This window comes from Eptesicus fuscus, chromosome 1 (genome assembly GCF_027574615.1).
Source record: "Eptesicus fuscus isolate TK198812 chromosome 1, DD_ASM_mEF_20220401, whole genome shotgun sequence".
Classification (NCBI taxonomy): domain Eukaryota; kingdom Metazoa; phylum Chordata; class Mammalia; order Chiroptera; family Vespertilionidae; genus Eptesicus; species Eptesicus fuscus.
In genome coordinates this window covers 89,785,748-89,804,432 of record NC_072473.1, presented here as the reverse complement: position 1 = coordinate 89,804,432, position 18,685 = coordinate 89,785,748, and the positions used below count along the sequence as shown (strand labels likewise).

The 18,685-nt window shown below is 37.0% G+C and overlaps 1 protein-coding gene across 1 annotated transcript in view; it reads right to left on the bottom strand.

The window, feature by feature from the left end:
• Positions 1 to 1,146: 1,146 nt before the first annotated feature.
• WDR44 (WD repeat domain 44) overlaps positions 1,147 to 18,685 on the bottom strand; it is a 92,739-nt gene continuing 75,200 nt past the window's right edge. The window contains exons 13-20 of the mRNA XM_028133111.2: positions 17,074 to 17,187; positions 13,345 to 13,467; positions 9,509 to 9,700; positions 8,896 to 8,997; positions 8,575 to 8,690; positions 6,308 to 6,435; positions 4,755 to 4,877; positions 1,147 to 2,197 (exon numbers count right to left, since the gene is read on the bottom strand). Of these exons, the coding sequence (XP_027988912.1) occupies positions 2,103 to 2,197; positions 4,755 to 4,877; positions 6,308 to 6,435; positions 8,575 to 8,690; positions 8,896 to 8,997; positions 9,509 to 9,700; positions 13,345 to 13,467; positions 17,074 to 17,187 (993 nt within the window). The 3' untranslated portion in view covers positions 1,147 to 2,102. The remainder of the gene's footprint in view (positions 2,198 to 4,754; positions 4,878 to 6,307; positions 6,436 to 8,574; positions 8,691 to 8,895; positions 8,998 to 9,508; positions 9,701 to 13,344; positions 13,468 to 17,073; positions 17,188 to 18,685) is intronic.

Here is an 18,685-nt window from a genome sequence, read left to right as displayed (position 1 = left end):
GCAGTTAAACGTATGTTTGTTGAGTACAGCCATTGTGTAGGCACTAAACTTTATACATACACAATTTCTCAGTAAATCTTTACAATTTCAGTTAGGTATTTTCATATTACAGTTAAGTAAATGGAAATTAATATAGGATAAATAGCTTGCCCAAGGAATGTGCTAATAGAGGGAACCAAATCAAGTTTTTCTGATTCTAGAATCTGTGCTCTTTTCTAGAATACCACATCATTTATTATAGTGAGTGTCTAATACTCATTTTTGGGAATAATATTGTTCAGTTTTTCTTTGTATACAACTTGACGCTATCTTTCAACTTCACTTTCTGACTTGTAACTTTGTAGTGTATTTATATAGTGATGCAAACACTTTAAGACTCAACTTAAAAGTGTTAGTATTATTCTCTTAAGCTGGCATCCCAATTATTTTTTGCCTTTTTGTTCAAGAAACCACATAAAACCTATCTGGAAATAGTCATCTGGCAACATCCCAGTTATCTGCAGTTGAAATGACCAGCACCACAGCAGACTACAAGTCCTCCTCAGGAAGAAGTCAAGGAAAGCTGAGCTGCTTCAAAGACCTATGGACATCAAGTTCTTTGAAACACTAGACCAATCCAGACTGTGAGACCAAAAACAGAAAAAAAAAAAGGACTGGTTAGAAAGCCAATGGCATAACTACTCCATCTGTTGGATAAAGTACAGAAGTGTGAGCAGACCGAGATGGGAACAGGGGAGTGAGGAGAGTGGAGAGGAGGGGGAAAAGAGAGTATAACTGACAAGAGGAAGAAATCAGCACAGGGGTAAAACCTAGGCAAACAATATTCAATTAGTAACTAGAAAATCAAGACCACTCAAGACCATGCTGATTAACAAGGATATGATCATGGCTCCCCAGCTTCTTGCTTACATACTGAAAACAAATGTAGTAAAAACATTTAAGCATATAGATAAACTCAGCAATGTTAATTTTAGAACCAGAATTAAATTTTCTTTTTTTCTCAGAGGTATGTAGCTAATGCACTATAATTTAGGGGTTTAAAATCTGGCCTTCTGCTTGCTAAAAATCAAATTACAAAACAAGACTTTGTCTTGCATTTCTCAAATTATCAATGTCATCTAAAAATAAAGTCACATTTTTAGCAAGTGTTGGCAACCAACTTTTAATAAACTATTTAATTTTCAGAATCATACGCTAACCATCAATGACATGATCAGGGTACCATTGCCCCAGATGTTATTTCATTGGTACATTATATCAATATTTACAAAGGCTTTCAAGTTCAATAACACAAAACAAAACAGCTTAGTTTTTAAAACTACAATGTTTTAAAAAAATGTAAACAGTTCAATTTTACATTATTGTAAAAAAGAAGACTCACTCCTTAATGCGGCTTACTTTTTTTTAAGTGAGCAAAGCCTGGTGCTCATGGATAAAGAATGAAAAAAATTCTTTACATAGAAACATTGTGCTCCAGTGTGGCAAAAAAATTATATATATACATACAAAGAAAAGAATCGTTAAGTCCACAATTTAGACCACAAACAAAATCTTGTCTCCAAATTGAGAAATTTATAAAAACCATTTACACATGGTTGTTGACCTACTGAAAACCTATATAACATTTTTAAAACAATAACTCAGTCAAAAGATACCACTTTTCTTAAAAATGAAATTTTGTGCAAAAGAAATTGTTTAAGCTAGAAATAAGACTCCTTCCCCAGTAAGAGGCCAAAAGAGCCATTGAAATAATTTAACTTTGTTAAGATTTAGTGCATGTAACCAAAAGGCACACACATGGGATTAATATATTAATATATTTTCATGCAAAAATCTGTGCATGTTCACAATTATATAACAAAAACACAAATATAACAAATGTAAAGCCTAATATTTGGCAATGTTATTCTAGCCACATTCCTTTCTAGTCTATCAGTCCAGGGTTTACTAGATCATTAACACTGCCTCTCAAAAAATATATTATATTTGAACATCTTCCAACAAAAATTAAAAAAGGATGTTAACCTAAAACACTATAATTTTTTTCAATTCTGATACATATAGAAAGTTACTGATGTGTTTATTTATATGGCATTTTCAAATTAAGATACATTTTTCTTTTTGTTAATAAATACTTTGATTGCTCCAGTGAAGTCAGCAGAGAGAAGAACTTCGGTATTATCTGTCTTCATAATACCTTAAAAACATAAAAAAATATTTTAATTGACTTAAAGGGATTATTAAGTCTGCTGTTAACAATTGTCACATGCCCATGACCTTTGGGATAGAAGATCCTCTCTCTGCCTCTTCTGTCTCTCCTGGCTCAACCCTGTAATCCTTTCTTCCTCCTGTATCTCTCCTCTCTGAGGTTCACTTCCACTTACCTGGTCTTTCCCTGACTTAGGTAGATTACAGTCCCTTGGGGCCTGGAGGCCTGTATTTACTCCCAGGTAGCCTAGGCCTCTAACTTGTCTAATGCATCATTTTGTGGCAGGAGACTAGAGTGCTGGCTGGGCAAGTCTATTGCTAACAGGGTTCTCTAATGAGGTTGATGGCAAGGTTTATTACACAGCAGAACACAATGCCATGATATGAAATACATACGATTGATTTGTGAATGCTGACAGTACCTTTTCCCTTTACAGTCCATAATGAAGAGCTATGTAACTAGCGATGGTGAATGGGAAAAATGCTTACCTCTTATATTACCTGCTATATTTAACAAACAAAATTCAGTGTAAACTAATTCTATTATGCATAGACAACATTTGTAGATTTAAGGACTGAATAGTAAGGAAGAAAATAATGCAAACTTTAACTGGAAAGCTGTGTATAGGATGAGTTAGACAAAATGGTTTCACTTAGATTTGCTAAGAACATATCCTAAGCCTTTGAACATTCCTTCCTATCCTGGAGGCATATCTTAAAGTAGTGCTATGCAGCAGGAGCAGCAGCAAAGGACTTAGGGATATGAGAAAGGCTAGAGAAAAAAGTAATTCATTATATACAATAATAATGAAGATGATAATGGTAATATTGACATGCCAGGCTTTTACTAGGCACTTTATATATGTTATTTTCAACTCTTATTACAACTTTGTAAAACTGAGTATTTTCACCATTTTACACATGAGAAAAACTGACGCTTACATTGCCAAATATATCGGGAATAAAGAGAGAGCAATCAGATATAATTTATCATATCATACCCTGGGTTTAAGAATTTATTCTTAGAATATACCTAGATAGGTACAAAACAACAAACACAAATCTAACCATGACCCATTAAAAGTTGTGTCTCTTTGCAAAGAAGTTCAAAGAATAGTACTTTTCATTTTTCCTCAAATTGTTGTAAAAGCTAGAATTTTTTGGGAAATGTGTAGGGGAAATGTATAGATTGTCAAAAGATAACTGGGGAAAAAGAAAAGGAAAAAAACCCCACCCAAATGTCTTGTTAGATTTAGAAAAAATAAAATGAAAAGAAATATTTCCAAACAGGCACTTAGTAAAGGTTTAATAATTCTATGTCATTTTATTTTTAGATCCTGTAATTTAAAAGAGTGCTAGACTGAAGTTCAGCTTTGCTATCAAATTTTTTCTTGACAGAAAAAATAGTATATTTACTATAGTGTACAGGGCAAATAACACCATAGGGGAAATAACTTTTAAGCATTCTAATACTTTTAGAAGCACCTTTTGTACACTGTATTGCTGTGGCTTTACAACTTTCTAAAAGGCCTGGTTGTAGTCTCTAAAGTGAGAAAACACATTTACTGACCTCTTCTGCAAGTGATTTTATATATTTATTTTTAAAATATATTTTGTTGATTTTTTACAGAGAGGAAGGGAGAGAGATAGTCAGAAACATCGATGTGAGACAAACATCGATCAGCTGCCTCCTGCACAGATGTGCCCGCAACCAAGGTACTCTTTTATTTTGCAAAGAAGTTAAGCCTTCGTACATGCCCTTGACCGGAATCGAACCTAGGACCTTTCAGTCCGCAGGCCGAGGCTCTATCCACTGAGCCAAACCGGTTTCGGCCTGCAAGTAATTTTAATAATAAAAACTTCTTTTCATTAACAACTGGTCCAAATTTACATGGTTTTATGCTCTTAAGGACCACTTTTTACATAATTGGCACTCAATATCACATGATGGCTTCTTTTCACTTCCTAATCTGAGCGTTTTACATAGCTAGAATTAGTACTTGTTCTGAAAGCATATGCTACAAATGGCAAGAAATTACAGGCTTGTAAATAGCTACCTAAGAGAAACTATAAATTTGTGGCAAGTAGAAAAAAACACTGCTTTCATTTTGGTTTAATTCATTTATTCAGCAAATGTTTATTAAGCAGCTACTATATACAGGCAAGCACTGTGCTAGGCACTGGCACTACAATAAAGACGTATAAAGTCTCTGTCCTCACAAAAATTAGTCTAGTAGAAGAAAACATAATACATTTTATATTTATATGTTTTTGTTTATGTTTCTCCAAGGAGAATAGCCGCCCATAGAAGAAATTAAGAACTTTCAATTTTTTCATTTTTAATTCCTGGTGAATTTAAAAAGAAGTAAAACTTGCAAGAACTCTGTTACTGAAATGTTCAGAAATAGGTATCTTACAATCATTATGTTGTAAACAAAAAATGTTCTTCACAGTTATGAAAACTTCACAATATCCAATATTAGGTCAATTAGGATACAAAATGCTGATTAGATAAAAAGTAGGACAAATACAATATGAGTACCTACCAGAGGGTATGGTATCTAAAACTTCAGCATCTTCACTTTCTGACTTTTCAGATTGCACATCCAAAGACAACATCAAACTTGGGTTAGGGGCAAAGATGGCCGATGTAACAACTGCATTATGTGCTGGGGGAAAAAATTTACTTCAGGATAACTAATAAATCCAAATTTAAACATCAAGACAGAGTAAAATATGCAAAAATACAATCTATATATATAAAAGGCTAATATGCTAAGCATCCAACCGTCCAACCAGTCGCTATGATGCAAACTGGCCACCAGGGGGCAGACACTCAATGCAGGAGCTGCCGTGATGTGCATTGGCACCGTGGACCTGGCACCTACAAAGCAACACTCAGCTTCCCCCAAGTGGGACACAGGCCCACCACCACCCCAGAGCGACAGCCCACAAAATCGCAGCCGACGCTGCCGAGACCTCATGGAACAAAATGTGGCCCATAGCCCAGCCCAGCCTGGAAACAGTCACTGTGGGCGCTGGGTAATGACGTCACATGGCAACGCCTGGCTTCTTCTCCCTAGCAATGGCTAGCCTCCTCGCAGTTTCTCCAGCCCAGGAACATGATTTGCTTTATATCCAGGGGCAAACATTTACACTTTAACCAAATGCCTGTGAAGCATTTTCCCATGCCTCATCTCATTTGATCCTCACAAAAGTCCTGGAGTAGGTAGATAGGAGACTCCGTGGGATCCTATTTTCTTTTCATTAGCCAGAAAACGGAGATTTAGAAAGTTTAGAAACTTGACCTGACTAAAAAAAAGTAAGAAATGGTGGACCTTGAAAATAACTTTAGGTTTTCTCACTGCACATAATATAGTTAAACACTGCTGCAGTTAAATATTTTGCCCTTTGTTCTCCCTGCGTGATCTACAATGATAATCTTCTTCGCGTTGATATTTACTGCTGTGTTGCTGACAATTGCCTGAAAGAGAAGTTGGGGTGCTTCACTGGGCTGGAAAAAGTTTAGCTAAATCAGAAAGCTGGTCTAATTAAGCAAGTTTATTCTATATCTATAAAAGGCTAAGTTGACTCATGCACGTGCGATACATATAAAGCTCTCCCTGGTGCCAATTGTACGTGTGTGTGTTTTGATCTGTCATTGTCAATCATGAATTTGGTTGACACTTCTATTATAGAGAAAGGGCAAATAGCGATATTAAAATATTTCTTCTAATTAATTTCCTTTCAATGTGCACAAACCTGTGCACCCGGCCACTAGTAGTGTATGTTACATGAAAATATCTTTTAAAACTAACATATAAGTAACTAAGAACTATTTAAAACCCAAATATATTTTCTAAAAGAAAATACCATATACAAGTTCTGAGATCCCATGACTTCTCAAATTTTACACATGTATAAGTTCTTCCTTGGCATGGAAATATCCAACAAAGCCAAATACAAAGCAAAAGCACATATATCAGCCTCTTTGAAATAATGTCTATACAAAGTTGCTTCTAGTACATCTACACTTTAAATTTATTCACTTTGACTTTATTCACTTATAAAAGACACATATAAGTAGGCATTTACTTACCTTTAATACCTTCCCAAAAGTCATTACGATCTCTCCTGACTGAAGTAAACTTGCTTAGGTCGTGGTAAGTACTCCAGATATAAACATACTTATCTTCTGAGCCACTAACGAGGTAACTAAAATCATGGCTAAATTTGGAGAAGAAAGAAAAACAAACAAACACCTCAGTAATTTTTTTAGGCTTCCCTCTATCAGAACTTCCTACTTGAAAACACCTAAGAAAACACACAGAAGAATTTTGTTGAACTATAGACTCCTATTCTTGCTCTAGAGGTTATGACAGTATAGGTGTGATATGGGGGCCAGAAGCATTAGTATTTTCATCAAAGCTCTACGTTACTGTGCTACTGGCTAACCCACACTAGGAGGAAAGCCTCAAGAGATGAAAGAGAGAACCAGAGTATTTTACCAATTACCTTACTGGATAATTACAATATCCCCCCTTTTCCACAGAGGATATATTCCAAGACCTTATGTGATTACCTGAAACCACACATAATACCAAACCCTATATATCCTATTATTTTTCCTATACATATGGTCATGCACCAAATAACAATGCTTTGGTCAATGATGGGCCTCATATACCACAGTGGTCTCATAGATTATAATGGAGTGGAAGATTTCCTATCACCTAGTGACATCATAGCTATTGCAGTGTCTTAGTGCAATACATTACTCACGTGTTTGTGATGTTAGTATAAAGAAACCAACTGTCCTGCCAGTCATATAAAAGTATAGCACATACAACTATTTACAGTTCCTAATACTTGATAGTGATGCTGAACAACATTACCGAGTTATTATTTACTATACTATACATTATAACATAATTTTAGAGTGTACTCTTTCTACTTATAAAAAAAGTTTGCTGTGAAACAGTATGCCATGTTACACTGGTAGCAACTTCTTATATCTTGAGTTTATGGAGTTTCTTGATTGCATCATTTTCTTGTGGACTTGATTTAATATCATGTTTTATAAATTTAGTGTAGCCTAAGTGTGCAGTGTTTGTAAAGTCTACAGTAATGTCCTAGGCCTTCACATTCACTTACCACTCACTCATTGACTTACCCAGAGCAACTTTCAGCTCCATTCATGGTAAGTGCCTATACAGGTATAGCATTTTAAAATCTTTTACACCATATTTTTACTGTACCATTTCTATGTTTAGATACACAAATACTTACCACTGTGTTATAATTGCTTACAGTATCCAGTACAGTAACATGCTGTACAGGTTTGTGGCCCAGGAGCAATAGGTTATACCATATGGCCTAGTTGTGTACTGGCTATATCATCTAGGTTTCCACAATAAGAAAATTGCCTAACAACACATTTCTGAGAATGTATCCCCATCGTTAAGCAGTGCATGACTACAGATACCTATGATAAAGTTTAATTTATAAATTAGGCATAGTAAAAGATAAACAACAATAGTAAAATAGAACAATTATAACAACATACTGTAATAAGTTATGTGAATGTGATCTCTCTTGAAATGTTATGTGTATACATAGCATGGATATGCTGAGCAAAGAAATGATGCATGTTTTTGGTGGGAAGGCACAAGATTTTATCATGTTACCCTGAATGGTTCACAATTTAAAACTTATGAATTGTTCCTTTTTATATTTTTGGACCATGGTTCACCATGGGTACCTGAAACTGTGGAAAGCAAAACCGTGGCTAAAGGGGGGACTACTGTACCTGGTAATTACAGAAGAAAGAAGAACTTCTAAGAAAAGGACTAAAAGAAAGAGGGTTAAAAGAGGCAGGTAATTCAAGAGAGTCTCCAGAGCCCTAAGAGTTCAAATGATAGTAATATGTAAAGCTGTAAATATAGGACACTGTATCTCAGGCTGTTAAAAGTTTTATTAGCTTCTGTACCTAAAAGGATCAAGATAATGAGTGGGGTGGGTGGTAAACTACCTCTAAAAAAAAACCTCACATAAAAGTACAAAAGCACAAATTCTAGAACTGGGAGTCTTTTAATCCTGGCTCTGCACCGGCTAGTGCCGACTTTAGGCAAATTACTTAATTTACTGGGTTTTGGTTTCTTCATCTGCAGAATAGGGGCAATTCTAACTCTAAATACCATACAGGTAGATTGTAAGTATTATATGATGATAACATGAGATACCAGTTGTAAAAGTGCAACGAAACTAAAAACATAATATAGACATAAGGCCTAGTAGATCAATGGAAAACAGGAATGCGGGAGAAATGTTCTGATCTCTTTTGGGAATTTCTCATTGCCAATTTACCTGAAACTTGCTTTGATCTGGCTGCTGCTGTTGACATAACCCTTATACTTCATGGAAAGTGACAAATCTCTAAGATCATATAGTCTGATTCTGGAGTCATTTGAGGTTACCAGTATCTAAAAATAAATCAAGGGAAAAGTTAAATATATAATCTTTTAATCTAAGGTAAGCTATAATTTATAAAAAGGGTGTCTATACATACACAACTAGAAAAAGCAGTATCCCATAAGAAAGGGAATATATTCATAGCCAAGATATTAAGAACTAACTTTCAGGAACCTATACATAGTATGGAGAGAGATGGTTTTGAATACTTGGTACCTTATTTTCTCCTGGTAAAGGCTCAATGCCAGTAATTTTTCTTCCAACCTTGTTGCGTCCTCTGGTAGATCGGACATGTATTTGTGTGTGGTATTTCAAATGCTAAAAAGAAATCACATATTTAAAAGATCAGAAATAGAAGGAACCTCAAAGGTCATCTGAAAACTCACAGACATGGTAATATTTGCCCTAATCCTATATAATAAAACCCTAATATGCAAATCGACCGAATGGCAGAACGATCGGTCACTATGACATGCACTGACCACCAGGGGGCAGATGGTCAATGCAGGAGCTGCTCCCTGGTGGTCAGTGCGCTCAGCCAGAAGCCAGGCTCATGGCTGGCGAGCGCAGTGGCTGGCAAGTGCAGCGGCGGTGGTGGAAGCTTTTCCTGCCTCCACGGCAGCGCTAAGGACCCCTTGGGGGATGTCTGCCTGCTGGCTTAGGCCCGGGGATAATTACCCCCCGCCCTAGTGCACAAATGTTGTGCACCAGGCCTCTAGTTTACAGATAAGGCAGTTAAAGTGCAGAGGGGATACAATACTTATTCAAAACCACAAAAGTATTTTACTAAGTATTCAATTACATAATTTACATAAGATAGTCATTTTACCTCTGTATCATAGAAAATGCACCTGCCATCATATGTCCCAATCACTGCATATTTGCCATTCTGACAGAAATTTGCAGCTGTGATCAATTTTGTTTGACCATCTACTTCATTCCACAAAGCCACTTTTTTGTCAGGTATGTTCCAAAGGCGGAGCTTTCCATCCAATGACCCACTCAGAAAATACCTGTCATCCTAAAAATGTGACAAAATTTTAGAAAGCTTTCATTCTACCACATCAAGAAAACTCATTAAATCAATACATTAACTCTATTAGAAATGTGTAAAATATGTAGATCTCATTTAAAAACTATTATTCAAGTATGCATTACTTTATTCACTAAAAATCACAATAATTAGGCCAGGCCGGCGTGGCTCAGTGGTTGAGCATCAACCTATGGACCAGGAGGTTGTGGTTCGATTCCCGTTTGGGGCACATGCCCAGGTTGTGGGCTTGACCCCCAGTGTGGGACATGCAGGAGGCAGTTAATCAATGATTCTCTCTCATCATTGATGTTTCTCTCTCTCTCCCTCTCCCTTCCCCTCTGAAATCAATAAAAATATATTAAAAAGTAACAACAATGAGAAAACACAGTATTGCCTTGGACAGTGTGGCTCAGTTGGTTGGAGTATCGTCCTGTACACCAAAAGGTTGCAGGTTTGATTCCTTGTTGAGGTGTGTAGGGGAGGCAACCGATCAATGTTTCTCTCTCACACTGATGTTTCTCTCTCTCTTTTTAAAGAAAAAAAAAGAAATAAAAAAGAAAACACAGTATTTCATTTTAGAGAAATGACATTGTGATCACTTTATCATATCCTTAAACTGCTTTTCTCAAAGTATGGATATTAATAGATAATATGTTGAAATGTATATTGTGTAGGAGAAGGGTTCTGTGATCAAATTTGAAATATTCTGGGTTACAGAAAATTAAACAAGATTCTCAGTTCCAAAAGGGGGATAAAGTAGGTAGCATTTTTCAGCTTATTTAGCCATGGACTTTTTTGTGGAGAGTTGGTATAGGGTCAGGATAGGAACATTGAGCAGGGCTAGTACCCTCAAGAAACATGCTTTGGGAAAAACCATCCTATAATGATACATTTGCCCATAGGCTTCTCTGGGACACATGTTAAGAATTGGACAAAAGAGTAATGCCAGTTAGCCCACAGAACCAGCCAATTTTTGGTACTCTGACACCATATCACCAGAGAATCACTTCACTAATCAAATTTTCAATCAAATTCTCAGTTTTAAACCAGGGGTTCTCAATTGGGGGCACTATGGCCCCATAGGGAACATACAGCAGTGTCTTCAAACATTTTTAAAAAATATGTTTTTATTGATTCCAGAGAGAGAGGAAGGGCCAGGAAGAGGGGGAGGGACAGAAAGAAATATCAATCAGCACCTCCTTCAAGCACCCTGATAGGGGATTGAGTCCACAAATGGGGCACGTGCCCTAACTGGGAATTGAGCCAGCGACCCTTCAATGCATGGGACAACACTCAACCCACTAAGCCATACCAACCAGGGCTGAAGCCATTTTTGATGGTCACAACTTGGGGGTGGGTGAGTGGGGTGCTACTGACATCTAGTTGGTAGGAATGCTGCTAAACATGCTAGAATGCAAAAATAGCCTTCCCTCCATCTAAAACAAAGAACTATCCAGCCCAAAATGTCAACAGTGCCAAGGCTGAAAAATCCTGCTCTAAAATAAAACCAGGCATATCATTAAGATGACCTAATTTTTGGTAACGTAAGAATTAAAGATAGCCCTAGCCTGTGTGGTTCAGTTGGTTGGAGGGTCATCCTGTACACCAAAAGGTGGCAGGTTCAGGTCCTGGTCAGGGCACCAAGTGGGAGGCAACCAATCAATCTTTCTCACATCCACGTCTCCCTCTCTCCCTCCCTCTTCTCTCTCTCTCTCCCTCCCTCCCTCCCTCACTCTCCCTCTAAAACAATTGGGATGCCAAAACAAGAAACAGATTCTCTTCTCCCCTCAAGATTATTTCTTCTTACTCACCTCTGAAGCCTGTCAAGGATAATCTACATAGATTGGTTATTTTATGGCTATGGTATAGTAGGCTTGACTCAATGTCTACCAGTAGAAAAGCTTGGCCTTACAATTCAGAATTTTATTTACATACATACATACATACATACGTGTATATGTGCATATGTACCTCCATTTTGCTATTTCTTTTACAACTTCACTATCTTCCTTCCAGATAATATTTAATAGAGTTATACTTCCTAAGAAAATGTCAATATCACCCCATTCTTCTCTAGAGCCTCCTAGAAACTTTCTAGGTCAGTAGACTTTTTAGAAATAGGGCTTTTCAGTTTCTGAAATAAAAGTACAGAAAAATTACTGACTAAACAGAAACCTTAGTAATAATGTATTACATAGATAACCTCTCTCTTTCCACTAATACATTATAGTTAAAGTAGAGGTACAGGAAAGGATTTTGCTCACAGTTGCTGAGAGGGGTAAATCCATCCTTTTATTGCAATACTGGGTGACAGGTGGGGGTGTTATTCGAAAGAAGCCTCAACATGCTTGATGGTTATAACTGATAAGGTATTTACATAGATTTAACATTTTTAATTTCCAAAGTTCTTAACTAAGTCTTTTAAGGGTTCAGAATTATTACTGCCTATGTTATAAGCTTGCCCAGGGAGGGAAACTATATTGAGGGAAACAAAAATAGTCACTCTTCTCTCTTAATCTGGGGAAAAGGAGGAAGAAATGTGAATATAATAGAAACATTTCATTAAAAAGACAATAGTATGATCCTGGAAGGTGTGGCTCAGTTGGTTAGAGCATCGTCCTGAGCACCAAAGGGTTGTGGGTTCAATTCTCGGTCTGTGCACATAAACGGGTTGTGGGTTTGATCCATGGTGGGGGGGGGTGTATGAAATGCAACAGATTGATGTTTCTTTCTCTCCCTCTCCCTTCCTCTCTCTAGAATAAGTGAAAAACATATCCTTAGGTGAAGATTAAGAAAAAAAAAAAAAAAAGACAACAGAGTGGTGATGGCCAGAGGGAGGGAGGGTTGCTTGGGCAAAAGTGGTGGGGGGGAATGAGGGACATCTGTAATAGTGTCAACAATAAAAATACAGTAAAAAACAACGGATGCTTAAAATCCTCTATAATAAAAGCCTAATATGTTAAGTGTCTGGTTGTCCGTTCAACCAATCAAAGTGTAATATGCTAATGATATGCTAAGGCTGCTCAACCACTTGCTATGACGTGCACTGACCACCAGGGGTGAAGACAGTCAGCCGGTTGATCAGTCACTATGACATACACTGACCATCAGGGGGCAGACAGCCAACCGGTCGACCAGTCTCTATGACGTGCACTGACCACTAGGGGGCAGACACTCCAACTGGTAGGTTAGCTTGCTTCTGGGGTCCGGCCGATCGGGACTGAGCGAGATGGGCCGGACATGCCCTGGAGCCCTCCCATGGTCCCTCCCTGGCTGGTCAACCTCCTGCGTCCTTCCTCGGCCCCGATCGTGCACTGGTGGGGTCCCTCAGCCTCGCCTGTGCCCTCTTGCAATCTGGGACTCCACAGGGGATGTCGGAGAGCCGGTTTTGGCCCAATCCCACAGGCCAGGCCGAAGGACACCATTGGTGCATGAATTCGTGCACTGGGCCTCTAGTATAGAGATAAGGATGTGATTGGAAATTTAATCATACATCAACAAAGGAGAGGGAAAGTAATCACACATCAACTAGGGTCCTCCATTTAATTCACCTAGCTAGTGAAGTAGAATCAACATGTGACTTCCCTCACTTTCCTTATAGTATAACAAAAAATGTATAAATAATTACTTACTCTTGGATGAAAAGCTATGGCAGTAACAAAATCTATATGCTGAAAACAGCAAAGGCATTCTCTTCTGGAAATATGCCATAATCTGACTGTTTTATCCATCGAAGAAGAGAGCAGAAAGTAGTTCTATGGAAAAATTGCCATTGATTATTTTATCGCCATATGATAAAAACTACATATACAATAAAAATGAACTTTTAGTTTTTATGTGCCACAATATTTTTGTTATTAGTACTGTTATACACAGCATCAGAAATAACAAAAGATTATCTAATTCATTTGGAAGATCCCATTTTTTTGAAATAGTTAAATATCATATTTCTTAGAGTCTAAGACTTTTCCACATTACCTATTCTGGAATTACATTGGAATTTAGCTATGACTATAAGGCATCTACTCATTTAATTGTCACTTCAGTTCAGTTACTTTCACGTTGACAACACAGATGAATTTTAACTCACATGGATTCCCTGTCATTTAAAATGCCTTAAAAATATTACCCTATAATGCAGCATGGAAATGAAAAGTTATTGTGTACCTGTCACACTGTAAGCAAGAAAATTAGAGAATAGAAATTGTCAATCTTTTAGAATAGATCACAGAATTTTTAAAGCTAGAAGAGGTTAACATAATTGATTTAGGCATTGTGAAGGTCCATCATCCAGGAACCAAACATCTATCTGTCAAAGACTTCCAGCTACCAGAGCTCTTTAATTTCTAAACACAATCTATTTAAGAGGAGAACAACAAGTTACACTGAATGTGAAAACCTCATTGAGATCCTAATATTCTTTGGTATGCATAAAAGTGCTAAACAAATTGAAGTAATGATGACAGTTAATGAGTACTTACAATGTGCTGAACATTGTTCTTAGCACTATAATGCAACCCTACCAAGTAGTTATATGATTATCCTCTTTTACAAAGGAGAACACGGAGGCAAAGAGGTTAAATAATTTGTATACACAACTTGTCAGTAGCAGAGTGGGTAGTCTGGCTCTAACCACTACACTATTCTGTAGAGTGCTTGAGTAGAACACATGTTATGGAAAACTACCAGATGCTTTGTCACTTATTTAAAGCAATGAAATAATCTTACATCTTTAAATGTAAGAAAGACTAAGCATAAATATTTATTTGGATATGTAAATGTATTAATACATATATGCTCTTTGGGCTAGTTTATAAGGTATACATTCTATGTGGTTTACCTACTTTCATATTGATGGTGTATATTAAAAAAAGCAAAACAACTTTTAAAACATAAAAAAAACACCAGAAAAAAAAAACAATAGAAAAAAACACAGAATTTTGGAAGATTTATAATAATAACTTTAAAAATCTAATAACAGCCCCAGCTGGTGTGGTTCAGTTGGCTGGGCATTGTCCCGTGCACTGAAAGGTTGCTGGTACCATTCCTAGTCATGGCACATGCCTGGGTTGTGGGCTCCATCCCTGGTAGGGGGGGCATGCAGGAGGCAATGGATTGATGTTTCGCTCTCACATCTGTTTCTATCCTCTCTCTCTCTCAAAAATCAACTTAAAAAGTCTTTAAAAATCTAATAACAATTATTTTTAATTTCAAGATCTACTTAGTTCCAGGAAAGTTTTGAAGAGTATGTGCAGTTTACGTTATATTTCCTATTAATAACAACTATATAAAAACTGAACTTATATGCCCTAGCTGGTTGCTCAGTGGTTAGAGTGTCAGCCCGAGGACTGAAGGGTCTTGGGTTCGATTCCGGTCAAGGGCACATACCTAGATTGTAGGCTTCATCCCCAGCTCTATTTGGGGAGTGTGCACGAGGCAACCCAATTGATGTCTCTCTCTCACATCGATGTTTCTCTCTTTCCTCCTTTCTACTCTCTCTAAAAGTCAATGGAAAAAATATCCCTGGGCGAGGATCAACAACAACAAAACAATAAAAACAAAAACAAAACAACAACAAAAAATTATGGTCTGTTGTTCACTAAAACTAACTTTATTCAATGCTTGCAATAGTCCATTGCTTGAGGTATATGAAAATATAAGACAACCCTAGACATGAAGATGCTAAAGACATGTTAAGATTAGCTCTAATATGCCAAGAGATTTCTGTTCAATAAATACTTATTGAATAAGTAAAGTTAAATAATTTTATTAAACTAAGTATAATCTTGGGAGTAAAAGAAATTAGATTCACATCTAAGTTCTAACCACACTAATTTTGTGATCTTGGATAGGCCAGAGGCCAAGTCTTCTAATCTACAAAATGAACTATTGTCTACCTCATAGAGTTATCATTATAAAAACTAATAAGGTAATTCTTGTTACCTGGTACAAAATAAGTCTTCAACAAAAAGAAAACCCACTGTAAACACCAATTATGCTAGATACTGAAGAAAAACAATAGTAAAATAAGATCTGGTTCCTATTCTTGAGGGGCTTAGAATCTAGTTAAGTAAAAAAGAAAGTTTACTCGCCTTCCCCCACAAGTGTGTGAACCAATTCCTTAAAACAAACCTCCTTATGTACCCACATGCTCTTGGTTCTATTACTCTGGAGAACCCTGACTGATACAGTGGTCAATGCAAAACTAATGTCTTCCAGTTAGTGTGACATTTCAGAAAAAAATATTTGTCTGATTTAACGAAGTAAAATGAGTGCAAGGTTCCTGATTATGTGCTTTGTATTTTTTGCTCCAGATGAATATGATTATCAGATTAAGGACATTTTAGATTTCCATCTTCTGACAACTCGGCCAGATTTCACACAGGGTAGGGAAGGGATACAAAGACACAATTAGGGCCCAGTTTAAAACCAGACGACAAGGTGAGGCCCAAGCTTGTTCCAGGAGGTTAGAGAAAGATATTACAACTGATGGGTTATGAAAAGCATCCAGACATCTAAACAAGTATGACAGGGGCAGCAATTCATAAATGGTGTGCTTTGAAGCTGGATCTCAGAGAAAGCCTGACTAGCCAATATATATAAGCAATATCTTTGTGGGACATGAGGTTCTCTTGACATATTTAAAATATATGGGCATCACTTGTATCCCTCATAGCATTTTTTAACTCAGTTGACTTTTCTTAACTTAAGGCTTTTAAATATTACACCCTCCTGAATTCTTAATATATTTTCAATTCTGATTATTGACAAATTTCAATACAGATAAAATCAAAGGTATCATGCAAAATTCAAAGACTGTTTCCTGCTTCAAAGAACTTAAATCAAATTTAAAATCTCTCTTTAAATGTTCACAAAACTGCAAAAATATTGGTAAGTGGCAAAACAGAACCTCTACTTCTGGAATAATTTTGTTCTAAGGGGGGAAAATCACATAATTAAGATTTATCATTGATTCATAGAATATAATTGTTAAAACTAAATTAATAATTTCACAAATGTGGTAGATTAGCCCCAAAGCAGGTTTGATTAGATAGATCAGACTTCACCTTTATAGTTGAAGTCATATCCATTTTGCTGAGGATACTTTGCAAAATTATAAGAGGAAAAAGATACAGTATATAAACAGATCCAAATAGAAGTGTCAAGTAATAGAAACACTTTCTTATGAGCCTAATGTGACATCATTTTTAACTTGAATTAATTTGTACATAGAGCCCACAAAGTATATATGAACATTTAAATACTTGACAGTGTGACAATCATAGAAATAAAGCATTTGTTTTTATCCTATAGTCATAGTTACACAGAATTAATATACAATCCAAATAAAAATTTCCTACTTTAGACCATGAAAGATCAAGGAGATCAGCAGTATGTCCTTTATATTTGCAAAATGGCCGTTGTCGAAATGGTGCATTTTTATCATCAGGGTCTTCATCAGTTCCACTGCATACCTATTTAGACAAAGACAAATGTTAAAACCAGCAAAAGAAAAGCTTCCCACTCTATCTGTTCTCTCATCATTTTGTATGATGCTTGATTGAAATCTTGATCCACCAAAAGCAAACCACCATTTATGCTGAATCCGTTACTTATCACCTCTTTACCTCCTTGACCTAACAAATAACAAACCAGGATCATTAACTTAAGAACGTCATGCTATCATAATCTTTTCCCTCCCTAACAGAGTCTGTACTTTGTCCTTTTCTGAGCAGCTGTTACTTCATGGGAGGTAGGAGCCAGCACCAAAGGGTGATCATGATCAGTGTAAGGTAATCAAGACAAACTCATCTCTTCCCAGTGATGACTGGTTTAGGAATGGGCACATGCTACAATTTTCATCCTTAGACATAAGGGAAAGTTTATTGTGGGAAGGAGTAGGAGGAGGCTCTAAAATGATTTCCTCATTCTTAAAAAAGACATATTAAAAGACACCTTCCTTTTCCATGCCTCCAAACATTGTTATTTGCATAGGACACCTGAGAGTGTAGTAACCATTGGGAGGACTATGAGGGAAACCAACACGAGAGAACAGATAAAGAATAGCAAAGCAGGAAGATGGTAGGACTCTGTGACCCTGATGATGCTACTGAGCTGCTGAATTATCCACCCCTGGTACCACCTTACCTCCAGACTTGCTTCCTCATTGTTTAACCTTTTGCACTCGGATGTCAAGTGTGACTTGACATGGTTAGCATCGGTAGCAGCTCGAGAAAAAAGCAAGCGAGTGCAAAGGGTTAAGCCATTTTCAGTTGGATTTCTGTTATTTGAAGTCAAAAGCATCCTGACAGAGGTAGGTGAATAATGATGCCATTCTTTTGTGCAGTGAATTTAGTTTACAACATGCTTTTGTATTCATTATCTGAATGAATCCTAACAACTCTAAGAGTTGGGTATTAACATTATGAAGATAGAGAGATTGAGATAAAAATCAAGGCTCAAAGAGGTTAAAATAACATATTAAAGGTAACATGGCCACCTGCAAACAGCAGAACCAAAGCAGAAATATAAGTGATTTAACATCAAGTTCAGAGGTTGTTCCTTAAATGTTTTAAAGTAGCTGTCGCCAACTGGTGGTCTGTGGACCACTGGTGATCCATGAGGTCCGAAAGGTTGGTGACCGCTGTTTTAGAGGATGTTAGCATGAGCAAAAATATGGAGTGTTAGCTAAGCCTTGAATATTTAGGAAAGGATAGGTAGGATGATGAGGATGGAGGAAAAAAATGGCGATATAGTAGGGGATTAGGGTAGAAAGGTACTTTGAGACCAGACCATAAAGAGCTTTAAATTTGTGAGGGGGGGGGAGAGGGAGGGAGGGAGGGAAGGAGGGAGGGAGGGAGGGAAGGAGGAAGGGAGGGAAGAAAGGAGGGAGGGAGGGAGGGAGGGAGGGAGGAGGGAGGGGGAGAGAGGCAGGGAGAGAGAGAGAAGGGGGGGAGAGATATTTGTTATTCC